The 19067-nt window shown below is 48.3% G+C and overlaps 7 protein-coding genes across 7 annotated transcripts; 3 read left to right on the plus strand and 4 right to left on the minus strand.

The window, feature by feature from the left end:
* Positions 1-316: 316 nt before the first annotated feature.
* On the minus strand, positions 317-3153 carry F4812DRAFT_28124 (BCS1 N terminal-domain-containing protein). The gene is made up of 2 exons (XM_047931020.1): positions 3114-3153; positions 317-3057 (listed from the first exon to the last, which is right to left on the minus strand). Exon 2 carries the CDS (start codon positions 2589-2591, stop codon positions 648-650), a length of 1944 nt encoding a protein of 647 aa, XP_047795146.1. The 5' UTR covers positions 2592-3057; positions 3114-3153; the 3' UTR covers positions 317-647.
* A 2211-nt stretch (positions 3154-5364) lies between these two features.
* Positions 5365-6573, minus strand: F4812DRAFT_28168 (uncharacterized protein). Its single transcript, XM_047931027.1, has one exon. The coding sequence runs from the start codon at positions 6244-6246 to the stop codon at positions 5545-5547; it is 702 nt and encodes a 233-aa protein (XP_047795147.1). The 5' UTR covers positions 6247-6573; the 3' UTR covers positions 5365-5544.
* A 1603-nt stretch (positions 6574-8176) lies between these two features.
* Positions 8177-9874, minus strand: F4812DRAFT_28160 (PLP-dependent transferase). Its single transcript, XM_047931026.1, has 2 exons — positions 8980-9874; positions 8177-8859 (listed from the first exon to the last, which is right to left on the minus strand). The coding sequence occupies exons 1-2, from the start codon at positions 9684-9686 to the stop codon at positions 8208-8210; spliced, it is 1359 nt and encodes a 452-aa protein (XP_047795148.1). The 5' UTR covers positions 9687-9874; the 3' UTR covers positions 8177-8207.
* Positions 9875-10795: 921 nt separating this feature from the next.
* Positions 10796-12116, plus strand: F4812DRAFT_410442 (uncharacterized protein). Its single transcript, XM_047932532.1, has one exon. It carries the CDS (start codon positions 11069-11071, stop codon positions 11381-11383), a length of 315 nt encoding a protein of 104 aa, XP_047795149.1. The 5' UTR covers positions 10796-11068; the 3' UTR covers positions 11384-12116.
* A 350-nt stretch (positions 12117-12466) lies between these two features.
* Positions 12467-14819, plus strand: F4812DRAFT_454653 (uncharacterized protein; the record flags this gene model as incomplete). Its single annotated transcript, XM_047936678.1, has 2 exons — positions 12467-13617; positions 13676-14819. 2 exons carry the CDS (start codon positions 12467-12469, stop codon positions 14817-14819), a joined length of 2295 nt encoding a protein of 764 aa, XP_047795150.1.
* A 995-nt stretch (positions 14820-15814) lies between these two features.
* On the minus strand, positions 15815-17571 carry F4812DRAFT_410446 (uncharacterized protein). The gene has a single exon (XM_047932533.1). It carries the CDS (start codon positions 17384-17386, stop codon positions 16217-16219), a length of 1170 nt encoding a protein of 389 aa, XP_047795151.1. The 5' UTR covers positions 17387-17571; the 3' UTR covers positions 15815-16216.
* A 246-nt stretch (positions 17572-17817) lies between these two features.
* On the plus strand, positions 17818-18979 carry F4812DRAFT_454655 (homoserine dehydrogenase-domain-containing protein; the record flags this gene model as incomplete). Its single annotated transcript, XM_047936679.1, has 2 exons — positions 17818-17854; positions 17922-18979. The coding sequence occupies 2 exons, from the start codon at positions 17818-17820 to the stop codon at positions 18977-18979; spliced, it is 1095 nt and encodes a 364-aa protein (XP_047795152.1).
* Between the last annotated feature and the right edge of the window lie 88 nt (positions 18980-19067).

Consider the following 19067-nt stretch of genomic DNA (forward strand, 5'->3'; position numbering starts at 1 on the left):
CGCATCCGTTTCATGTTTTATACATAGGCAGTACGACCTACTTAGCTTCTAGCTTCGGAAGACTAGACGACGGCGTGGCTTACATAGCACATGGCTAGTTGCAGATTTAGTACCCTATATTTTGTTTTATGTAAGTAGTATCACCAGCCACGCCGGATCACATCGCTTTCTAATTGTCCGGATTGTCTAGGTACCTCATTGAGGTCTGTACCTATTGTACTACTTCCAATTCGTCATCTACCTCAATCTTTATTTCCCTACAACTTCCCAACAGTAACATTGAATATAAGACTTCCCTTCTAATAGACAGATAGACAAGCCGTCTTTCGTCATTCAGCTTATGAATCAATTTGTTGAATTATCAACAGATCAGATCTAGTACCACAACGCCGGGCTTCGCTTCAACACCAGACTTTTATACTCCAACGGCACACACTACCCAAGTAGGTAATGTGCACAGCATATATGACATATATCTGCGTGTTACATTGATATATGTACCAAAGACTCGATTTTCCAGAAGCGCACCTAAGGTATCTAATGTCCATTCATCGTGCCGCTTTATGCAAAATACTACTATCCCGTAGGCCATCCACAAAACGCCACCCTCGGATATATATCATAGATAGGGTATATACACACTATCTTCAAGGCTCGGCGCTCGATGGCGTTACATAGCCCGAATCTGGGCTCTCATGACTTGGACTTTTCTCAGCTTTCAGCTCTGACGACTTCTCAACCGATGATTTATCGCTTTCGGCATCACTCTTCTTTTGGTCGGCTGCTTCGGACGAAGCTGAACTGGCTATTGGTTCTGCCGTCTTCTTCTCACCCTCCTTTTTGGCCTCTTCCGCCTCCTTATCCTTCTCCTCCTTCTTTTCTTTCTCTTTTTTCTCTTTCTCTTCCTTCTCCTTTGCCTCTGCTTTCCGTTTCTCTTCGGCCTCCTTGAGCTCCTTCTCTTTGCGGTCTTTCCGAGTTTGTGTAATGAATTCGTCTACGTTCGCAATAGCATCTTCAGCGCTGCGCTTGTACTTCATGAGATACCCTTGGATTTCCGCAGGACTGAATTCGTGTGCCGGCATCTTAGCAGAAAATTCATCTGCTAAGGCATTCACACGAGCATCATCAGCTGCTCGCTTTCTGGCCTTCTCTGCCTCGAGTTTTTCTCTTTCATCCGGATGGATAGGTGCGTCTGCAGAGTTGTCGGGGCCCTCATCACCATCTAAGCTTGCAAATATGGCACGGAAGATGGCCGATATCATTCCTTCGTCTGCTAGGCCAAATTTCACGATCATATCAACACGCCCAGGGCGGATTAACGCCTTATCCAGCTTTTCGAGGTGATTAGTAGTCATAATCAATACACGACCTTCCTGAGAGGCAACACCATCTAGGATATTGAGCAATCCGGATAAGGAGAGCCTCCCGTTACTGTTGTTTCCGTTGCCTGTAGTAATTTGGCCGGGAACCATATCCGAATTTTCATTTGACTGATTCTGGATTTCTTCGCGAGTATGAGTAAGACCAGCCGTGTCGATATCCTCGAGGAGCACAACGCAGCGACGAGGAAGCTCAGCAAACAGGGACGCTAGACTCTCTTCGTTTGCTGTGATGGAGCTCAGACTAACGATGTAAATCCTCATCTTGAAAAATCCGGCTAGAGCAAGGCTGAGCGAGCTCTTGCCTGTGCCAGGAGGACCATATAGCAGGTAACCACGCCGGTATGGAATACCCCTATTTGCATACCAACGCTGTGTTGCAGGGCAGAGATAATCGGCAACATCATCGATGAGATTTTGCTTCGTCTTCTCGTTTAAGATCACCGTCGAAAAAGGACGAGAAGCACGAGACATACACCTTTGCCAGGTCGGCTCAGTAGATGCTGGCCTAGATGTTCCGCGGTATATCTGGGTCTTCCGCTCATCTTTTTCCAAGTACATTTGACGGGCTTCCAGGAGAAGCTCCTTTAGAATCCAGGGGTTCCGGCCAAAGCACGAAATAGATATCTCTTCGCGTTCGCTAACAAGCATAAAAGAGTTTTGCTCTCTATTCGCTGTCCGGCGAAATAGAAGAAAGCGACCCCGATACCAGAAGTAGTGACTACCAAAAGAGGGAGTGTATGCCAAACCCTTCTTTTTTCGTGCATGGGTTGTTTCACCAGTCTCTTCCTCCTCCTCCTCCTCGTCATTGTCGAACCATAAAAACCAGCTTCGAGAGTTCAGGTTGGTGTTGACAACAAATCGTCGTGCACCCCGAGAGAACTTTTGCTTGGCTACCCAGGCCATAAGGATGTTGTAGATCTCGTCATCTGTTCGGATGTCGACAACAGACATAAGATGGGACTCGACTTTATCCCACAAGTATGAACTTACGTAGTTCCATACGAGTGTCAAGGCGCCTATAACAAGTAACAGTGGGATATATACGTTAAGGTCGATGTGAAGGTACTTGTGTACCGCGCCAGCGAAGACGGAAAATCCAGGAAAGAATATGTCGAGTATCGCTAACTGGGGCGACTGCGTAGTCCCAAAAGCGGAAGTTGGACCGGTGGACTGATTGGTCCAAGCAAACGGCTCTTCAGGAGTCGCCATGATGGTCGACAAGAGACCTAGCGATAACGCCTGACCAGGAAAGATAAGTGAGAAGCTGAGGACTGACAAGATTGCAGGACACAGCGAATTATGACCTTGTTCCGATGTGACTCTCGTTTATCCCGGGTTCTAAAGGGGTGTTTATGTTTGTATACGAGATCACTGTTGCTGCTAGAAGAAATTTGCCTGTGCAAGGACGTGGCAACGATGGAAGTTTATATCCATCTCACATTCTCTAAAGCTTGAGGCAACCAAAGGAAAATTTTAATCAAAAATAAGATGCACTCAGCGTTATGACATGCATCTTCCCAATCTGACTCTGAGAGGTGGGAGGAGAGAGGATCCTTAGCCATGAAGGGAATGATTGGTTGACTCAGACCGTAGCGTCAGTTCTTCAGTGGCTGTTAACACTGCACGGAACCAGCAACTGGATCAGAATAGCCGGATGACCAGGGGCGGTGTAAGACTCATCGGCAACCCAAGAATTAGCTGAGCCAAACAAACGGATGCTAAGATACCTACCTAGGTATGCACTGTATGCAGGTCTTGAACTGGTTTAGCAAGTGATGGATCAGGCAAAACCGAGACGTAAATTGCGGCGCGACGACTTAACAGGTACTCATCTTTGAAGACAGGTACCTAATTACAGTTATTAGGTACTTTTACTCGTTCTCTTTTCTCATGACTATCTGAACTTGGTAGCCTAAACTCCGACGATTAGTGAAAGTGAAAGATTTCACTAGGTTTCGCTGATGAGTTAGACAGGCAGACAAGGAACAAGAAGAGAGAAGACTGCCTGACATACGAAACAACAAATTAGAGGCCATTGCTATACCGCCAAGGGCATCCAAGCCTTGAGGATTACCTAGTTGCAGATCGGGTTCACAGTTCATTGATACAACATTTGGCCTTCTAATCCACCCCAAATTTGAGCCTCAACGTCGCTGTCAGCATCTATTTAGTGGCGGGGGTGGCTAGGTACTCCAATCGCGGCTAGAAAATAAAAGAGAAAAAAAAAATATATACTAGGTATATACTACCTAACGACATAATAATAAGAGGCATAAGTAACTAGGTAGGTAATGCATCCTGCATTGAGGTATCAGGTAGTTAAGTCAGCCGACCTAACTTATCAAGCCCAGCTTTGTCGGGTAGACCGTAGGACTTCTCACTTCTCGGGAAGCAACCAACCCAGAACATGAACGGTCGGCAACACATGTACATAGCTTACCTGGCCCGCCTGTCTGCCTATTCGCCTTGCCTTGTTCCCCCGGGGGGGGGGGGGGGGGGGGGGGTGTGTGGCTTGGCTGCCTGTCCTTTATTGAGGGTCCCGTTTTTTCTAAGCCGCGGACAACAATGATGGAGTGAAGAGTTGAGCAAGAGACAGATGGTAGGGTACAGTAAGGCAAGGCAATAAAAATCTGGAGCGGCCCGTACTATGTAAGCGCATGCACGAACTTTTAGGCTCCCATCCGCTCTACTCATTTTTTTTTCTGATCAGGGTCTAATAAATGCAAACGCACTTCACCGAAAAGTGTCTTTCTTTCTTTCTTACTTGCTTCAATGCTTGCATTAGTTTAGTTAGAGGTTAGTTAATTACCTCGGTAACCTAATTTCGTTTTGTTGCCATCAAGAAATGGCACGAGATGACATGACATGACGTTTTCTTTCGTAGGGGTAGTAGAGGTAGGTAGGTATCGAACGGAGTATTGCACGATGCAGTCAGTTTATGCAAGTCGGGAATATACCTTAGGTACCACCTAACCTACCTACCTAAGGTACGCACGCAACGGCATATTTCGGAGTATCGGACTGCTAGTTCAGGTCTCATCTACCTGTATAGCACTGCCTCTTATAAGTCTTTTAACCATAGATTTTAGTCTTTAGATAGTGACTCTAGTTCAGGTCCGTATCCGTGTCAAATAGTAAGACCACGATCCTTACTAGATCAAGCTAGGAGGTAGTTAAAGAGGTATGTAGTAGTATATGGAAACCCAGTCTCCAATGAATCCTTACGGACGTGCATACCCGCCTTCTTCTCCGGACAAAGCCCAGTAGGGCAGGTCTGAATGACTATGACTAACTTGCCAGCTTCCTCACTTACCTCTTCCTTCATCTGGCTTGTCTTTCGAGTCTCGGATAGGCTACCTCCTACCCACCTACTCAGCTTGTCAACCTATTGAGGTTCCCCAGAACTAGAGATACTATTAGTTACGACGGTTGACAACTGGCAATCGCTTACTGCTGCTACCGCTGCTGCTGCGATGACTACCTCCTAACATTTGCTAGCTAACGCGGTGGAGTTTGACAAGAATGAATAGTTATTGAATTTCACTACCTATCGTTTATCCCAGACCCAAGATTTGCTCCTCTGTGCGCCGCTTATTGGGTATATCTTTTTCTTTTTATTTTCTTATTTATTTTCGGTTCCGAGGAGCGACTATTGTCCTCGTATAACTGGTGACTGTTGTTCATCATTATCATCATCATCATCATTGTCTTGTCTGTTGTTTCTGTTGCTGTTGTTTGGTCCTCTGCAATTCGTTGTCGCAGGACTGGTTGGTTGGTTGGCTGGCTGAATAGGTATGACATGGCGTAAATCCATACATGAATACATAAATACAAACCGAACAATTCATCTCCCTCCCTCCCAATAAGAAGTTCTCGTAAACGCCGTGCATACCCAGATTAAAAACAATTTAAATTTTAAAATTAAAAGCAAAAAGCCGCACAAAAGCCGCTAAGTGAAGAAAAAAAAATAGGTAAGCATAGAATAGGAACATTCCAGTCCAATCCACTCCGTAAAACTCCTGAGATCCTAGGTCATCTGTAGGTAGGTACCTAAAATAGGTAAACATCGCAGTAAAGGCGTTCTTCTTTTTTTTTTCTCTTCCCACGCCACTGGCGTCTCACCGGATTAGATTAGATCAGGTAGGCGTGGGCCATTAACAATTTAATCGTAAACACGTACTCCGGGACCGTAGCCGGCGTCGTGGCCCCAGACGGGATCGCCTTGGGGCGGCGGCGGCGGACCGCCAGGCCCGCCGAGCTGGATGAACCCTCCTTCGAACCCAGCGCCCGCGGGTGCAGGTGGTGGAGGAGGGGGAGGGGGAGGACCACCATGAAAACCTGGGTGGAACGGAGGCTGAGGATAAGGTTCCTGAAGGAAGGGCTCCTGCTGGAACTGCTCCTCGTCGTCGAACTGCTGCTCCTGGTGATAGTACTGCGGCTGGGCACTCGCAGGACGCTGCTGGAACCGCGGGTCGGGCTGGAAGTGACCTGGTCTCCCGGGATCCGCATTCGCGCTGGCCATGCTCGAGCGGGAGCTGGAGCGGGAGCTGTGCGTGCTGCTGCGGCCCGGCCGCGCGCGCGAGCTCGTCTGCTGGCGCTTCTTCTTGTAGAACTGGGCGAACGGCCCGCTCAGAATGTGCGCGGCGAACTTCCTGCGCGAGTCGTCGCGGTCGTCGACGTACCGCGTCACGGCGCCGCCTACGCCGTAGAATCCGTAGGGGTCGTCCCTCCAGACGAAGGAGTCGGACTCCGAAATCGACCAAACCGAGTACGCCGAGTTGGCGGACCCGGAACGGCTCGAATAGAACGAGGACGCGTCCGAGCCGAAGGACCCGTTGCGTCGAAGTTCTGGGCGGTGGTTCATGGCTTGTTTGGTGATTGGCAAGCAGGCTTCCTTTTATATCCAAGAATTGCTGGCTTGTAGTCTTGCAGTGGCGAACGTTTGATGATGACAGCCTTGTCCTGGGCTAGAAGGTTGTCTTAGACAAGGATCAACCCTGTAACCAAAACGAAGATATAAGTCTTTGCTCAAAGGTAGGTATATATGTGGTAGGACTGGTCACACTTTGCAAGAGTGGCGAGAGTGTCGCTCGATAGTGTCAAAAGTGAAGAAAAGAAGATAAAACGAGGCAAGAAGTCTTTAAAGTCCGGGGATGGGCGCCTGGTTTGTATACCTAGGGGGCCAAGGGGGGCGACATAAAACACCGTTAAATATCATCTAGGACTGTGTAAGTACAATGTATTATATCTTCTATACGTACCTAACCTAAGTAGATACTAGTAGGCGTGAAGAGAAAATCTATCCTTCGTTAAGAGGCTCACAGGCAGGGTAGAGTTGTCCTGCCTATCAGAAGGGTCGATCGTAGTGCTCGGGCGACGTCTTCCTGCAGGTTATGCGTCCGCTATACGCCGCGATTGGGGATTGGCGGGGAGGAGGAAGCGTGCAGGGAGGATAAGCCACGGTGAACACAGAGATCGATTCGACGGGAATTGGCAGCAAAAAAATAAAACGCTAGCTTAGCTGCAGACGGGTTCCCAAGAGGTAAGACCATTTTTCCGCAATAGTAAAGATGAACATTTCACCAGAGATCCGAGAAAAAGGGGGATCTGTGGACGAGAAAGACTTTTTTCGTGATGCTCTAGGATAACGGCAGCAGCCTCGTTGCTTCACGGCCAGTCGGTGACGTGACGCCCGCTTCAGGATCCCCTGTTTGCCCTGCTTCTCCCTACGGAGGGAATGGGACGCTGGCTTGCATACATAACACATACCTACATACATGACATAGCATGACATGGCTACACCTAAACGACTCGGCTGACTCTGACGAACTAGGACTCGAGAATATCACCTCGCCCCGTTTCTTGGGTTCGAGGAAAATTTGGGGTTTCTGTGGCAGACGAGGATAAATGAAACATCACCAAAGCACCTTCGCCGAAACCACTGACAGACTGAGCCTCATCCGCCCGGCTTGCTAGGTGGAATTCCGGGGAAACCCAGCTCATTCGGGAATAATAGGCCCTCCACTCCCCCTTTCGCCTCGTCCCCCACGCAGTCTTGGTTCTTAGTTCATCCAAGAAGGATTCTTACCACGCCCGAGCGAGCGGGTGGGTGGGTTAATAGAACCAAGATAAGAATGGGGGAGGGAAAGGGGTGAATATCTCCAAGTCATCAAACCCTGAAGATTACATCGCACCAAAATGATTGGTAATTAAAATGCCCCGAAGACACCAAAGTAGGGTAGCCTTTTCGACTTCTGGGGTGCAGTTGGCGACACACGAGAGAAGGCTTCACGATTATGCGACGGTGTGTAGTAGTAGCCTAGCTTACTCTTGCACAAAAGAAAAACAAGCAAATAAAAGAAGAAGAAAAAGAAGGAAAAAGAAAAGTGAAGCTTACCTTGGTTTGCCTTGCATCTTACATCTTACATCGTACATGTATGCGCATCATTCTACATGTTCCGGCCAGGCTTTGGGTCCCTCCGATTTTCGACATGTCAATTGAGCCACGACATTGGTGGTATTTATTTTGGGCGAGGACGGCTTATATGACGAAAGGTCGTATTGCCCACGAAATCAGAGTTGTGATATCTGATATCGTATCTCGTTCTCCGTTCCACTTGCAACTCACTCGCACTCGGGATTATCTTCATTCATTGACGATAACAGTTACATTCAGCATAAATAAACAATCTCAGCCATTCGGATTAATTGGTAACACAACCTCTTACCTCATCGTAATGCTTAATCTGAACAACATATCATGAAGGGATGACAACTATATCCGCATAAGCCACCATTTATAGCGAAGCCTCCTGTTTGTCAGTATTAGGCTATCATCATTTTGCTCTGCTTTGGCGGTCGTATACCTCCCCTTACACGACCGCAAAGCTCAAGCAAAACATTAGCAGCCCACTCGAAATCCGAGCGGTCGAGATAGATTTGGCTGGAGATCCTAACCCAGAACGCGCCGGCGTAGAATCTCGTCGCTATGAACGTCTCGTATTCTTCCACAGTCATTTTCGTAATCCAATCAGCTATTGCTTGCCCATCTCGGGCTAGAACTTGACCCGTATGTTTCTCCTGTGGTCTTTCTGCTACTACGTCCAAGGGTAGTCTCACGTTAGTGAAGAAAGAATCTCGAAGAGTTCCCGCTCGGTTCTCGAGAACTTCTGTTCCCATGATCGCCGCCATCAATTCGCCGCCTTCTTTGGCCAGGTTCACGCCGTACTTGCGCACGTTCTCCTCGCCGCCGCAAACTTGGTCTCTGAATTTAAGTGCTTCTGTCACACAGATGTACGGAGTAGTATCAATGGTGGATACTTTTTCAAACAACTTGACAAAATAGTTTCTCTCAGACGTCTCCGTTCTGGATTCGACTGGTTGATAGCCTTCGCCGGTGGGGTAGGACGTCTTAATTAGAGTCTGATTTTGATAAGGTACGTAGAGCACCGTGCATCCACGTGGTACCATAAGCCACCTATAAAAAGGATTTCAGCTTGCAGAAGGTCTCAGAACTAACGGTGGTTATGTATGAGGTGGCTAAAGCGTTGCATAAGAGCGCTTAGGAACTATCATGTAAGACAACGGATGAACTCACTTATAGCAGTTGGTAATGAAGAAATCTGGTCCAACACGAGATGTGTGTCGCAAATCGATATGGCCTATCCCATGCGCACCATCTATGCAACTCAGAATTTCATATTCTCTGCATATGGGCACAAGTTTTTCCCACGGGAAACGTACTCCAGGAAAGGTGAGGACAGTGTCAAACAAAGCCAGCTTAACCGATTTGCCGTGGCTCTTGACCTCGAGGATTGCGGAGCGAAACTTATCGAGGATTTCTTTATCCTCAAGCGGGTATACTAACTCAACGCAATGTCCCCTAACTCCGGTAGTCTCTTCTAGAGACTGGACCGTCTTGTGACATGCGTCGTATATCGTACTAAAATATACTATGACGTCGCCATCGCGATAGGCCAGGTTCCTCAGGACGGTATTGATTGCCGTCAATGCGTTAGGGACAAAAACAACTTCGTCTGTCTCTGCTCCCAAGAGCGGGGCAACAGCTTCCCTTGCTTCCCGCAGAAGTTCAGGATATACAAAACGTATGAATGTATCTGGCCTCTCCTCCGTTTCGCGCTGCAGCCGCAGCTGATGCTCTCTAACACACGAGGGGAAAGATCCGAAGGATCCGTGGTTTAGCGGAGTGTACGAAGGAGCAAAGTTGAAGTGAGCTTGGCGCATTTGCTTCCCAAAGGATACCATCGCCGGTGTTATTGATGGCTCATCGTGAGGCGTTTCCATATTGTAACTTAGACTCACGTGGTCTCGATAGTGAAGAGTTGTGGTAACATTCAAGCTTGATATTTCTGACTGCGACTCGGGTGTCCAAGTGGATGTTGAAACTACTATTCAGAGCAGCTCACGCCATGATCATTGGCTAAGGCGTGAATGATGTAATCAACCATAAGCATCCTATACTTGGTATGCGTGTCTGGGCGTCCCAAACCGACGTCGGCTTATACAGAACTGCACTGAATCACACTGAACTACACTGAATTACACAAGCTTGGTCTCACCAAATATAGGAATATTCATGTTTAAGAGGTAGATCCTTAACCGCCACAACTTGCCGTGGACGAATACGACTTAAGATTGTTGCAGAGCTTTCAGCAGGTTTTCAGCAGGTGCTATAGGAATGGGGCTTATTGGTGGAGGATTTGTGAGCTGTAGCCATGGCATTAGAAATCAAAAAGAAAAAGAAAAAAAAAAGAAGGAAGGAAAATATGAGGTATACCTGGTAAGGTAACCACATGTGTTCAAAGTTCCCGGGTATATTCGACAACCTAGGTAGGAAAGTACAAATACTACCTAACATCTAAACATGGAAGGTACCAAGATCTAGGTAGCTAGCGTGGTTTTTAAGGAAACTTTAATACATCGGACTCCCCTTCCTATTCCGTACGGGAAACGACGTGCCGTGTACATAAGGAGATCGATATATTGTCCCTAGTAACCTTGGTTTGATGCATCACATACTATGGAACTTGGCTTTTTCAGTGACCTCCCACTCCACCACGTAAAAGTTATGATGCATTGTGTATAAGGTAGCAAGAATACCTAATGTATGTGCGTTAGTTATTGAATCTTTATTGTCAGGCTAGGTTAGGTTAGGTATGTGTCTAGATCGTATTAAGCTTTGTTTATATCACTCAAGTAAATACCTCTATATGCATACCTTAGGTAATTGAGAGTCACCAAGCGTTCCTGCTTTTCGTTTTCTGTAATGCCCAGTTAGTTATGCATTAGCAGGCGCCTAAAGACGCTTGACCCGCTTCTAGGGAATAAGTGCCGGATCGCCGCCAACCTGCATCAACTATCCAACTGGTACCTATGAAGCTTCTTGTCCTACATGGATACCATTTTAAACTTTATTTCTTTGTGGCTACCAAAGGGAAGCCAACTGCACGATGCTAGCTATATCGTGCCATATCGTGCTTATCATGCCGATTGTGTCGTATAAGAGCACCGTAGGTAGCTCTTTGATGGAAAGTTCCGAGCAAATGGCATTGACCGTCCGTCACTCCAGCACGCATGGAGGAGCATTTGCCACAATCGATACATATAGTATTTAAATAATCAGAACGAAGAAAGAGAACGAGAACAAGAAAACGAAAAAAGGTCCCATGCTTGACTCCACTTCGTCTGGAACGCTAGAAGAATACTATGTGGTAGGTATATCGTCCGGTTGTATTATTGCTAATACCTTAGTCTGCACCCAACCGAGATCCTACCCGCACACCCCCTCGCATTTTTTCTTTATTGTTCTGTCTACGGCCTTCGTGCCGTGCGTCGTCCCGGGAGTATTCTCGCAACACAAAATAGCCTTAACTGGTTGTAAGGAATATGTGGTCTCCGGGACATATTACCGTCGATGCAGGCCACTTTTTAATTACTTACACATAATATCCTTCTGGTGCTATCTGGCAGCGGCATGGTGAATTCCGATGGATGAGAGATCTAAATTCGAACGACGAAAAAAAATGAAGAAGAAAAAGAAACCTCTGGGGAACTCTCTCTGACCTGTCAAAATGAGGTGCCATGGTCTATGATCCATGGTTTAAGGCTTATGGTTCGTAGCTCGTGGCAGCGACACTCACCACTGGACTCTGGAGGATGATATGAACGGGGCTATGGTTAAAGACACGGCTCTCGACTTCTTAAACTCTCCCCGTGCCCCTTTGTCCTTCTGCCTTCGCACATTTAACAATAACCTAAAGTGCCATCGCCAAGAGATCAAATGGCGCACCGATGGTGATGAGGAAGGAAGAGCACATGGGGCGAGGCCAACCGATCGACCCGGTTACTCCTCTTAGTAGATTTCGATATAATATAACTTTACGTATAAAGAGAGATCAACTATGAGGTAGTTGGTATGACCGGTATGTGTGGTATGTGAATGGATAGTAATAGTATAACTGGGAAAAGGTACAGGTAGGTACATACCGTACATGTTCAGTTATATGTGTGTACCTAGCGGGCCAATGAGGGTTTAGGTTGGCACCTATGACTCCCTCGAAGGTACGGCACTAGGCATTGAAGTCTTTGCTCAGGCTTGCCCAGTGCCCACCCCTCCTAGAAGTCCGAAACTCGCTAGTCCCATTATCGGGCTTCTGATTCGCGGTGGCACTACTAGGGGGCCTACATAGTGCTGGGGTTCGGCACAAGGCCAGGAAATCCACTAGGAACTGCACTAGGAACTGCACTAGGAACAGTAACAGACAGGAACTATTGTTTTCTACTCGCCGGGTTTTGGGGGTTTTTATTCACTTGTCTTACAACACGGACAACGGACAACGGACAACTTGCAATTGGGATTTTGGGATTCTTGAATCGACCGGACTCGATAGAACCTCACAACTAGCGAAGAAACATCACGAAACAGGCCGGCACATTTTTTTTCGTCCACCTACCCGATGATCTTCTGGGCATAGGATCGTCGTTAGCCGTGCTCCTGATGCTGCACTGGCATCTCTGCCCATTCCTTGCGCGTAAAACACCAATTCCCTCGCATCACCACCGGCATGGGGACTTTCGACGACAGTAAATCGTCCGTATTGACCCGCGGCTCCTCGCTGAGAGCATCTGCGAGGCTTTCTACCTCTCAAGGAGACGATGACGACTATGACTTGCAGGCCATGGCAGTAGCCGACGGATTTCACCCAGTAGTAGATGCGACAAACACGCAAATCCCAAGATCCGCGACGACGCCGCAAGATGTACCGATGGCTCAAATACCACCACCGCGTCCATCAAGTATTACAAAACCTCGTCGATGGAGCGGATCTCTGGCTTTGCAAAACGACGGGTCGCCGTCTGAGTCGGATAGTGGTAGGTCGTTAAGTAGAGTCTCGAGCGGTTCCACCGTGTCGCCGTTTGTTGACTCTGAAGACCCGTACGACGGTCCATCCGGTCCTTCTCACCCGTATCAGATGTATCCCCAGGACGTTCGAGTAGTACGAACGGCAAGCCTAGCGACAACGTCGACTGCACCTGTTTCTGAGCGGTCGTACAATGGTCCTCGCGGGCCGGCGCATCCGTACGGCATGTACCCGCAGAACACCGTTCCTACTGCTGAAACGGGTGGAATATCTAGCAGGCCAGTACAAGCGGATATTAACGTCGGTTTCCCTGGAACGACGGACAATTACCAGAGAAGAATTGGACCGGATGGAGAGGACGTGGCCGATTTGATTGGTCCTGATGGCCATACGGAACAGCTACCCCCTTACACAAGATACCCGGAAGAAGCGTATACTAGAAAGGCATTAGGAGTCGAACTACGGCCGGCGCCTGTGCAGCCAATGCTGGCCATCCCGGGCGCCGGAGGAATCGGAATGGCTACTCGAAATCCCGAATTCGCGTCTACTGAGGATCTGGGCAGGTTATCTTCACCTCAATCTAGACAGTCTATTAGAAGTTTTGCATCTGAGACCAGCCGGAATGAATTAAACACCACCACTACACATGATACTACACATGATTCGGAAATCATAGAGGAAAAAGAGTCACCGAAGGGTTGGCATTTTACTGCGAAAAGGAGGGTATGGGGTATTGTTCCATGCTGGGCTATTGTCTTGGCTGCCATTGTTCTCGTCTTGATGGGAGTTATTCTCGGCGCTGTCATTGGGACTCTACTTCGCTCCGCTTCGAAGAATAAATCACACCAGGATAAGTAAGGGACTCCTTCTGGTTTGTATTATTTGAGTTTCAAATGCTAATTTTATGCTTAGGCCGCATTTACCAATAATGAATCCGGGCAACTGGGATACAGAACCCCTTAGCACCCTACCCTCTGATTTACCCCCCCTACAAGAAGGGGATTTTTCCCTTCCTCTTCGGAATAGTCGAATGTCTAATACCTGCTTTAGCGACTCGACCTTAGCTCAAGCGTGGAACTGCGACCTCTTCTTCTTCCAGCTTGGCATGAAAATCAGGAGAATACCTGGTCAACCGGAAACGTCCGACTATTCCCTCCAGTTTTCCTACAATGACAGCGCCACCTTGCACAACAATATGTACCTTTGGGGGATGCAACCACCTGAATTAACTGACGTGAGACTGAAGCTTGTCAATGATCTACGTGAAAGCCCTCGAGGCCCGGCGTGGAATTTCGAAGTTGCCTATAACAAAACCGTCATTGTGCCTGACCAGGCTCTGACAACTAACACATCCTCTTCCTCATCTATTAAAAACCGCCGGCGGACGTTGTATGGCGGTGGGCCCAACCGCAAAGGTGCCCAAGTCGGAGATCGTATATGGATATGCCACTGGGACAATACCATTTTAGAGGCTTTTATCTACGCAAATCAGAGTAACAGTATCAGGCCGATGACAAGTCCCCCGTTGCCCGCAACGACTGTGGGCATCTCTAGTGGATTAACCACAACATCTAGCGCCGCCGTCACTGGACCTCCGGGGGAAATTATTGAAAACGGCGGCGAGCTAAGACCCTCTGACATTTTCAATGGCGGACCCCAGGATCACCATGCAACTACCGCGAGTTCAGATAGTACCCCGAACCCCACCATTACTTCTTCAACTCCTACACCCAGTGGTATATCTGACCAAGATTTCCCCATGCCTAAGAATTATCCCCCCGTATACCCCCGGGTCATTAAGGTCGAGGAGCATCGTAATACCGGTCCGTCGATCCCCAAACCTTGGTGCCGCCAGTTTCAGATCAATAGCGACAACAGAGCAGAAGCAGTGAAAGTAAATGGAAAAGACGTTGATATTATTATCGACGAAGATGAAGGAGAGTTTGGGCCAGGACCCTTGAAAGACATCATTATCGAGCGCCACCTGGAAGACGGTCGCAGCATCAAAATGGGAAGCGATATAAGCGATTGCGGCTGCATGTGGTGGCTCTCCTGAAGCGTGATGAATTATATACGATGTCAAAAAAGCTCTTTTTTTTTCATTTCTCAACTCTTCGAGCGACTTTTTGAGCGAAGAGAATACGAATTTTCTCTTGTTAATACCTAGCATGATTATCTGGAAAAGAGGGGCGCATATACGTTCTGGCGTTAACGGGAACTTGAGGTTTGCACGGCAAACGGTATTTATATTATCCATCATTGGCTTCCGAGGGGAAGGGGAGGGAGACGGGGAACAAAATAAGCGGGTAAATTTCTATTTCCGCTTCTCCGTCAACCCCTTTTCACACTTATTACTCACGGGTGCGTTTCTGGGCTACGGCGTTGGGATGGGTATACAACCTGATGAGTGAGAGTGAGATGCGTTTTCCTTGCTGCGACTATTGATAGGATTTAGGATTTGGGGAGCGGCATTTCCTCACATACACATATAAACATCTAACTTCAACCATACATCTGCCATATATATATACTTTATATATATATTATGCTATAAGGTAGTTATAGTTATATAGGTCATCTATCGAGATACTTGGTACAGACAATATTGGCGGACACTTTTTGTATATTATATAGGTAAACATTGAAGCGATGAACTTAGGAGCTAATGGTGTAGGGCATTGGTAATTCGTGAGTATGACTGGATCCGTATGTTGTGTACATACGGTTGTAGTAGCAAATGAATTAATGATATTTGACTAGATGTCCTACCTCACACAAGAGAGAAATGGCTTATATACATATAATGACAACATGAGAAAATGCTGCAATTAAATTAAATTAGTGCGTACCTAGCTCTTCTACTCGATAAGACATATTATTGTCGAATATATTAGTAGCTACCTATCTAGGTTAAGTAGGTAGTATTAATGGTATTTCGTATAGAGGTATTGAAGCAGAAATGGCTATAGTCGCTTATACTCTTTCTAATAAACGGGGATAGTTATTAGTTTCTATCATCTTATATACTTTTCACTAACAGCAATAGTAGTGTTTTGGACATGACAAAAAGGGGTATCTTGTATTTATCTAGCTTCATAGTTCTAACTAATAGGTTACCTAGGTAGGTTTCATGATTTCATGTTCTGTTGTAACTAACTAATCTAAACTCGTCTGTTTTCTTTGAGTTTTCAAAAGCCATTCCCGTAGCAATAGTCCCCCTCTTCTCGGCTACTAGACGCCTGAGAACGTAGTTCTTGTTTTATTAGTATATGTCCCCAAAAGGGGGGTTGGGTTATTGGTCGTGTCGGCATCACTGTCGACTAAGCGCTCTGCTGGGACTTTTGTAGTCCCGTAGCTTTGCCTACTCGAACACTGGCGGCTATGCCGGTCCCTAACGACAACAGGGCCATGTTGCGGTCATCGAATATGGGATATAATAGTAGTAGTGCAACATCAAGAATCAGCATCACCCTGCTCCTTTCCCTCAGACTCTTTCCCTTTCCCTTTCTCCTGTCCCTTCCCCTCCCCTTCAACACCCGTACTCGAAGCGCTCATCTCCCCCGCTAACCCATCCAAAAAGCTCTCCGCCAACTTCTCCGCGCGCCTCTCTCCAATCTTCTTCCTCCGCTCCTCAATCTCCCTCCTCCTCCGGTCCTTCTGTTCCTCCCTCTCCCTCCTCGCCCGCTCCGTCCTCTCCCGCTCCCGCTCCAGCTCCTCCATCTGCCCCCTCCGCACCTCCGCCTCCTGGCTGAACTGGTAAAACCCGACCCCCTTCGTCCGTATCTCCGCCCGCCCGTCGAAGTGCGTGTCCGGCGGCGGCGTCGGCGACTTGTCCCGCTTCGCGGCCAGATCCGCCATTTTGCTCAAGGTGTCGTCCTCCGGGTTGAACGCCCCCGACTGGATCACGTCCCCGAATATCAGCCGCTCCGGCGCCTTGACGGGCTTCGCCGCCATGCTCTCGAGCTCCGCGGCCCCGAGCGCCATGCGCTGGCGCCGGCGGTCCAGGCGCGCGACTTCGGCGCGCGTGGCGCGGCGGGTCCGGCCGAATTCGTCCTTGTACTCGACCATCTCCTGGTCCACTTCGTCGTCGTCGTCATCGTTATCCGTACCGGAACTCGAGTACGCGTTGTTGGTGTTGTTGTTTTCGCCCTCGGGATGCCGCTCCGCCCACTTCCGATCGAAGTCCACCAAGGGGGCTGCTTCGCCCTCCTTCGCGATGTAGTCCCCGCGCTTCATGGCCGCGTACAGCCGGGCCTTCTCCTCCATCTTCCGCCGCGCGCGCGCGAGGTCGTGTTTCTCGTCTTCGGTGCCGCGGACGTCTTTAAGTTGGAGCTTTGCTCCTCCTGCTGCTCCGCTGTTACTGCCATCTTTATCCGTGGGGGCCGCCGCTTTCCGCTTCGCTTTTACGGAGAATATGTCGTCTTTGTTTTTGTTAGGGCGGGGGCGACCGAACGCCGCTGTGGAGGAGGAGGCTGCTACTGATGATGACGGGTCGGAGGTGGAGGTGGAGGTGGAGAGGAGGGAGGTCAGTTGTGAGGCGAAGTCGAGGGAGCTGGAAAGCGGGATCTCCTTCTTTTGCCGTTTGGCGGGACGTTGCCCGTATAGGTTCGGATCTTGCGGCATTCTAACTAAGGCAACTAACAGATACCTAATTAAAACCGGGATTGTATTATACGCGAAAGTCGATAAATTCCACGGGGTGTCGGGTTCTGGTTGTTCGGGATGTGAAAAGAAAAAAGAAGTGTTGTAATAGCTAATGCCGTTTGATGAAGTGAGGGATGGCGCTAGCAGCCAGCTTATACGTAAGATTAGGTACCTTAAACACCTAACGTAGTACCTATGTAGCTTCCCATGTTCCAATTGCCCCACTTGAGTCCACTATATTTTATACTATGGAGGCCCTTCAAATGCCCCGCGACAAACCGCAATCGGCCTTGCGTCTTCATAAAAATTACCCCACGTCCCGACTGAAAGCTTGCAAAATATTAGGTACCACCGCCTACAAGTTGAAGCACAAGTTTCTTCGAAATATAACGATTGTCTAAACTAACAGTATGGCGGCAACTAACAAGGTATTTGTTGCCATTATCGGTGAGCTACGAATTGAAAAGAAACAGTTCAATCGGTCCAATTGGCTAATCTATTTACTGTTCAAAAGGCGCTGGAGGGGTTGGAAAGTGCTTCCTTTCCCAATTTGAAGCTCTCGCCAAAAGACGACCGACCCCCAAGTTGAACCTCTGCTATATTTCGACCAGCAAGAAGGCACTTTTCAATGGCGACTACTCCGTAGCCACCGAGAACGTTCTTCAGGAACTCGCCGCTTCGACTAAGTCGCCCTTGGACTTGCCCCAGGTGGCCGATTACCTAGCTGCGGCACCGTCGAAGGTTATTCTTGTGGACAACACTAGTTCTCAAGATGTAGCTGATAGCTATCCTCTCTTTTTAAGCCGTGGCATCAGCATCGTTACACCAAACAAGAAGGCCTTCTCGGGTTCTTACAAGCTATGGCAAGATATCTTCACGGCAGCTGCTACGTCCGGAGCTAAAGTGTACCACGAATCCTCTGTCGGAGCTGGTCTCCCTGTTATCTCGACGCTCAAGGACCTTGTGGAGACTGGCGATGAGGTGACTAAGATTGAAGGTGTATTCAGCGGCACAATGTCCTTCCTCTTCAACTCTTTTGCTCCGGTCGAGGGTTCTGGTGGCCAATGGTCTGCCGAAGTCAAGAAGGCCAAGGAATTGGGCTACACAGAGCCAGACCCTCGGGACGATCTAAACGGACTTGACGTGGCTAGGAAGCTGACAATTCTCGCGCGATTAGCCGGCCTCCCTGTCGAATCGCCCACCTCATTTCCCGTGCAGAGTTTGATCCCGAAGGAATTAGAATCTGTCGCCAGTGGTGACGAGTTCTTGCAGAGACTGCCCGAATTCGACTCTCAGATGGAGGAGACCAAATCCGCAGCGGAAAAACAAGGCAAAGTGGTTAGGTTCGTGGGAAGTATCGACGTAGGTGCCAAGGCCGTCAAGGTCGGACTTGAGACCTTCGACAAATCGCACCCAATTGCGGCCCTCAAGGGAAGCGACAACATTATTAGCTTCTACACCAAGAGATACGGCGCAAACCCTCTAATCATACAAGGCGCAGGCGCCGGAGGAGAGGTAACGGCAATGGGGGTCACCAGTGATCTGATCAAAGTACTGTCCCAAATATCGTAGTGGAGGAAGAGATGATACGAGAATTTATCCATGTTATATTGTATTGTATACTGTCGTCGTGATTATTATTTGTTGTAGCGAACTATGT

The sequence above is a fragment of the Daldinia caldariorum genome, assembly GCF_022478825.1.
Source record: "Daldinia caldariorum strain CBS 122874 unplaced genomic scaffold F4812scaffold_1, whole genome shotgun sequence".
NCBI lineage: Eukaryota > Fungi > Ascomycota > Sordariomycetes > Xylariales > Hypoxylaceae > Daldinia > Daldinia caldariorum.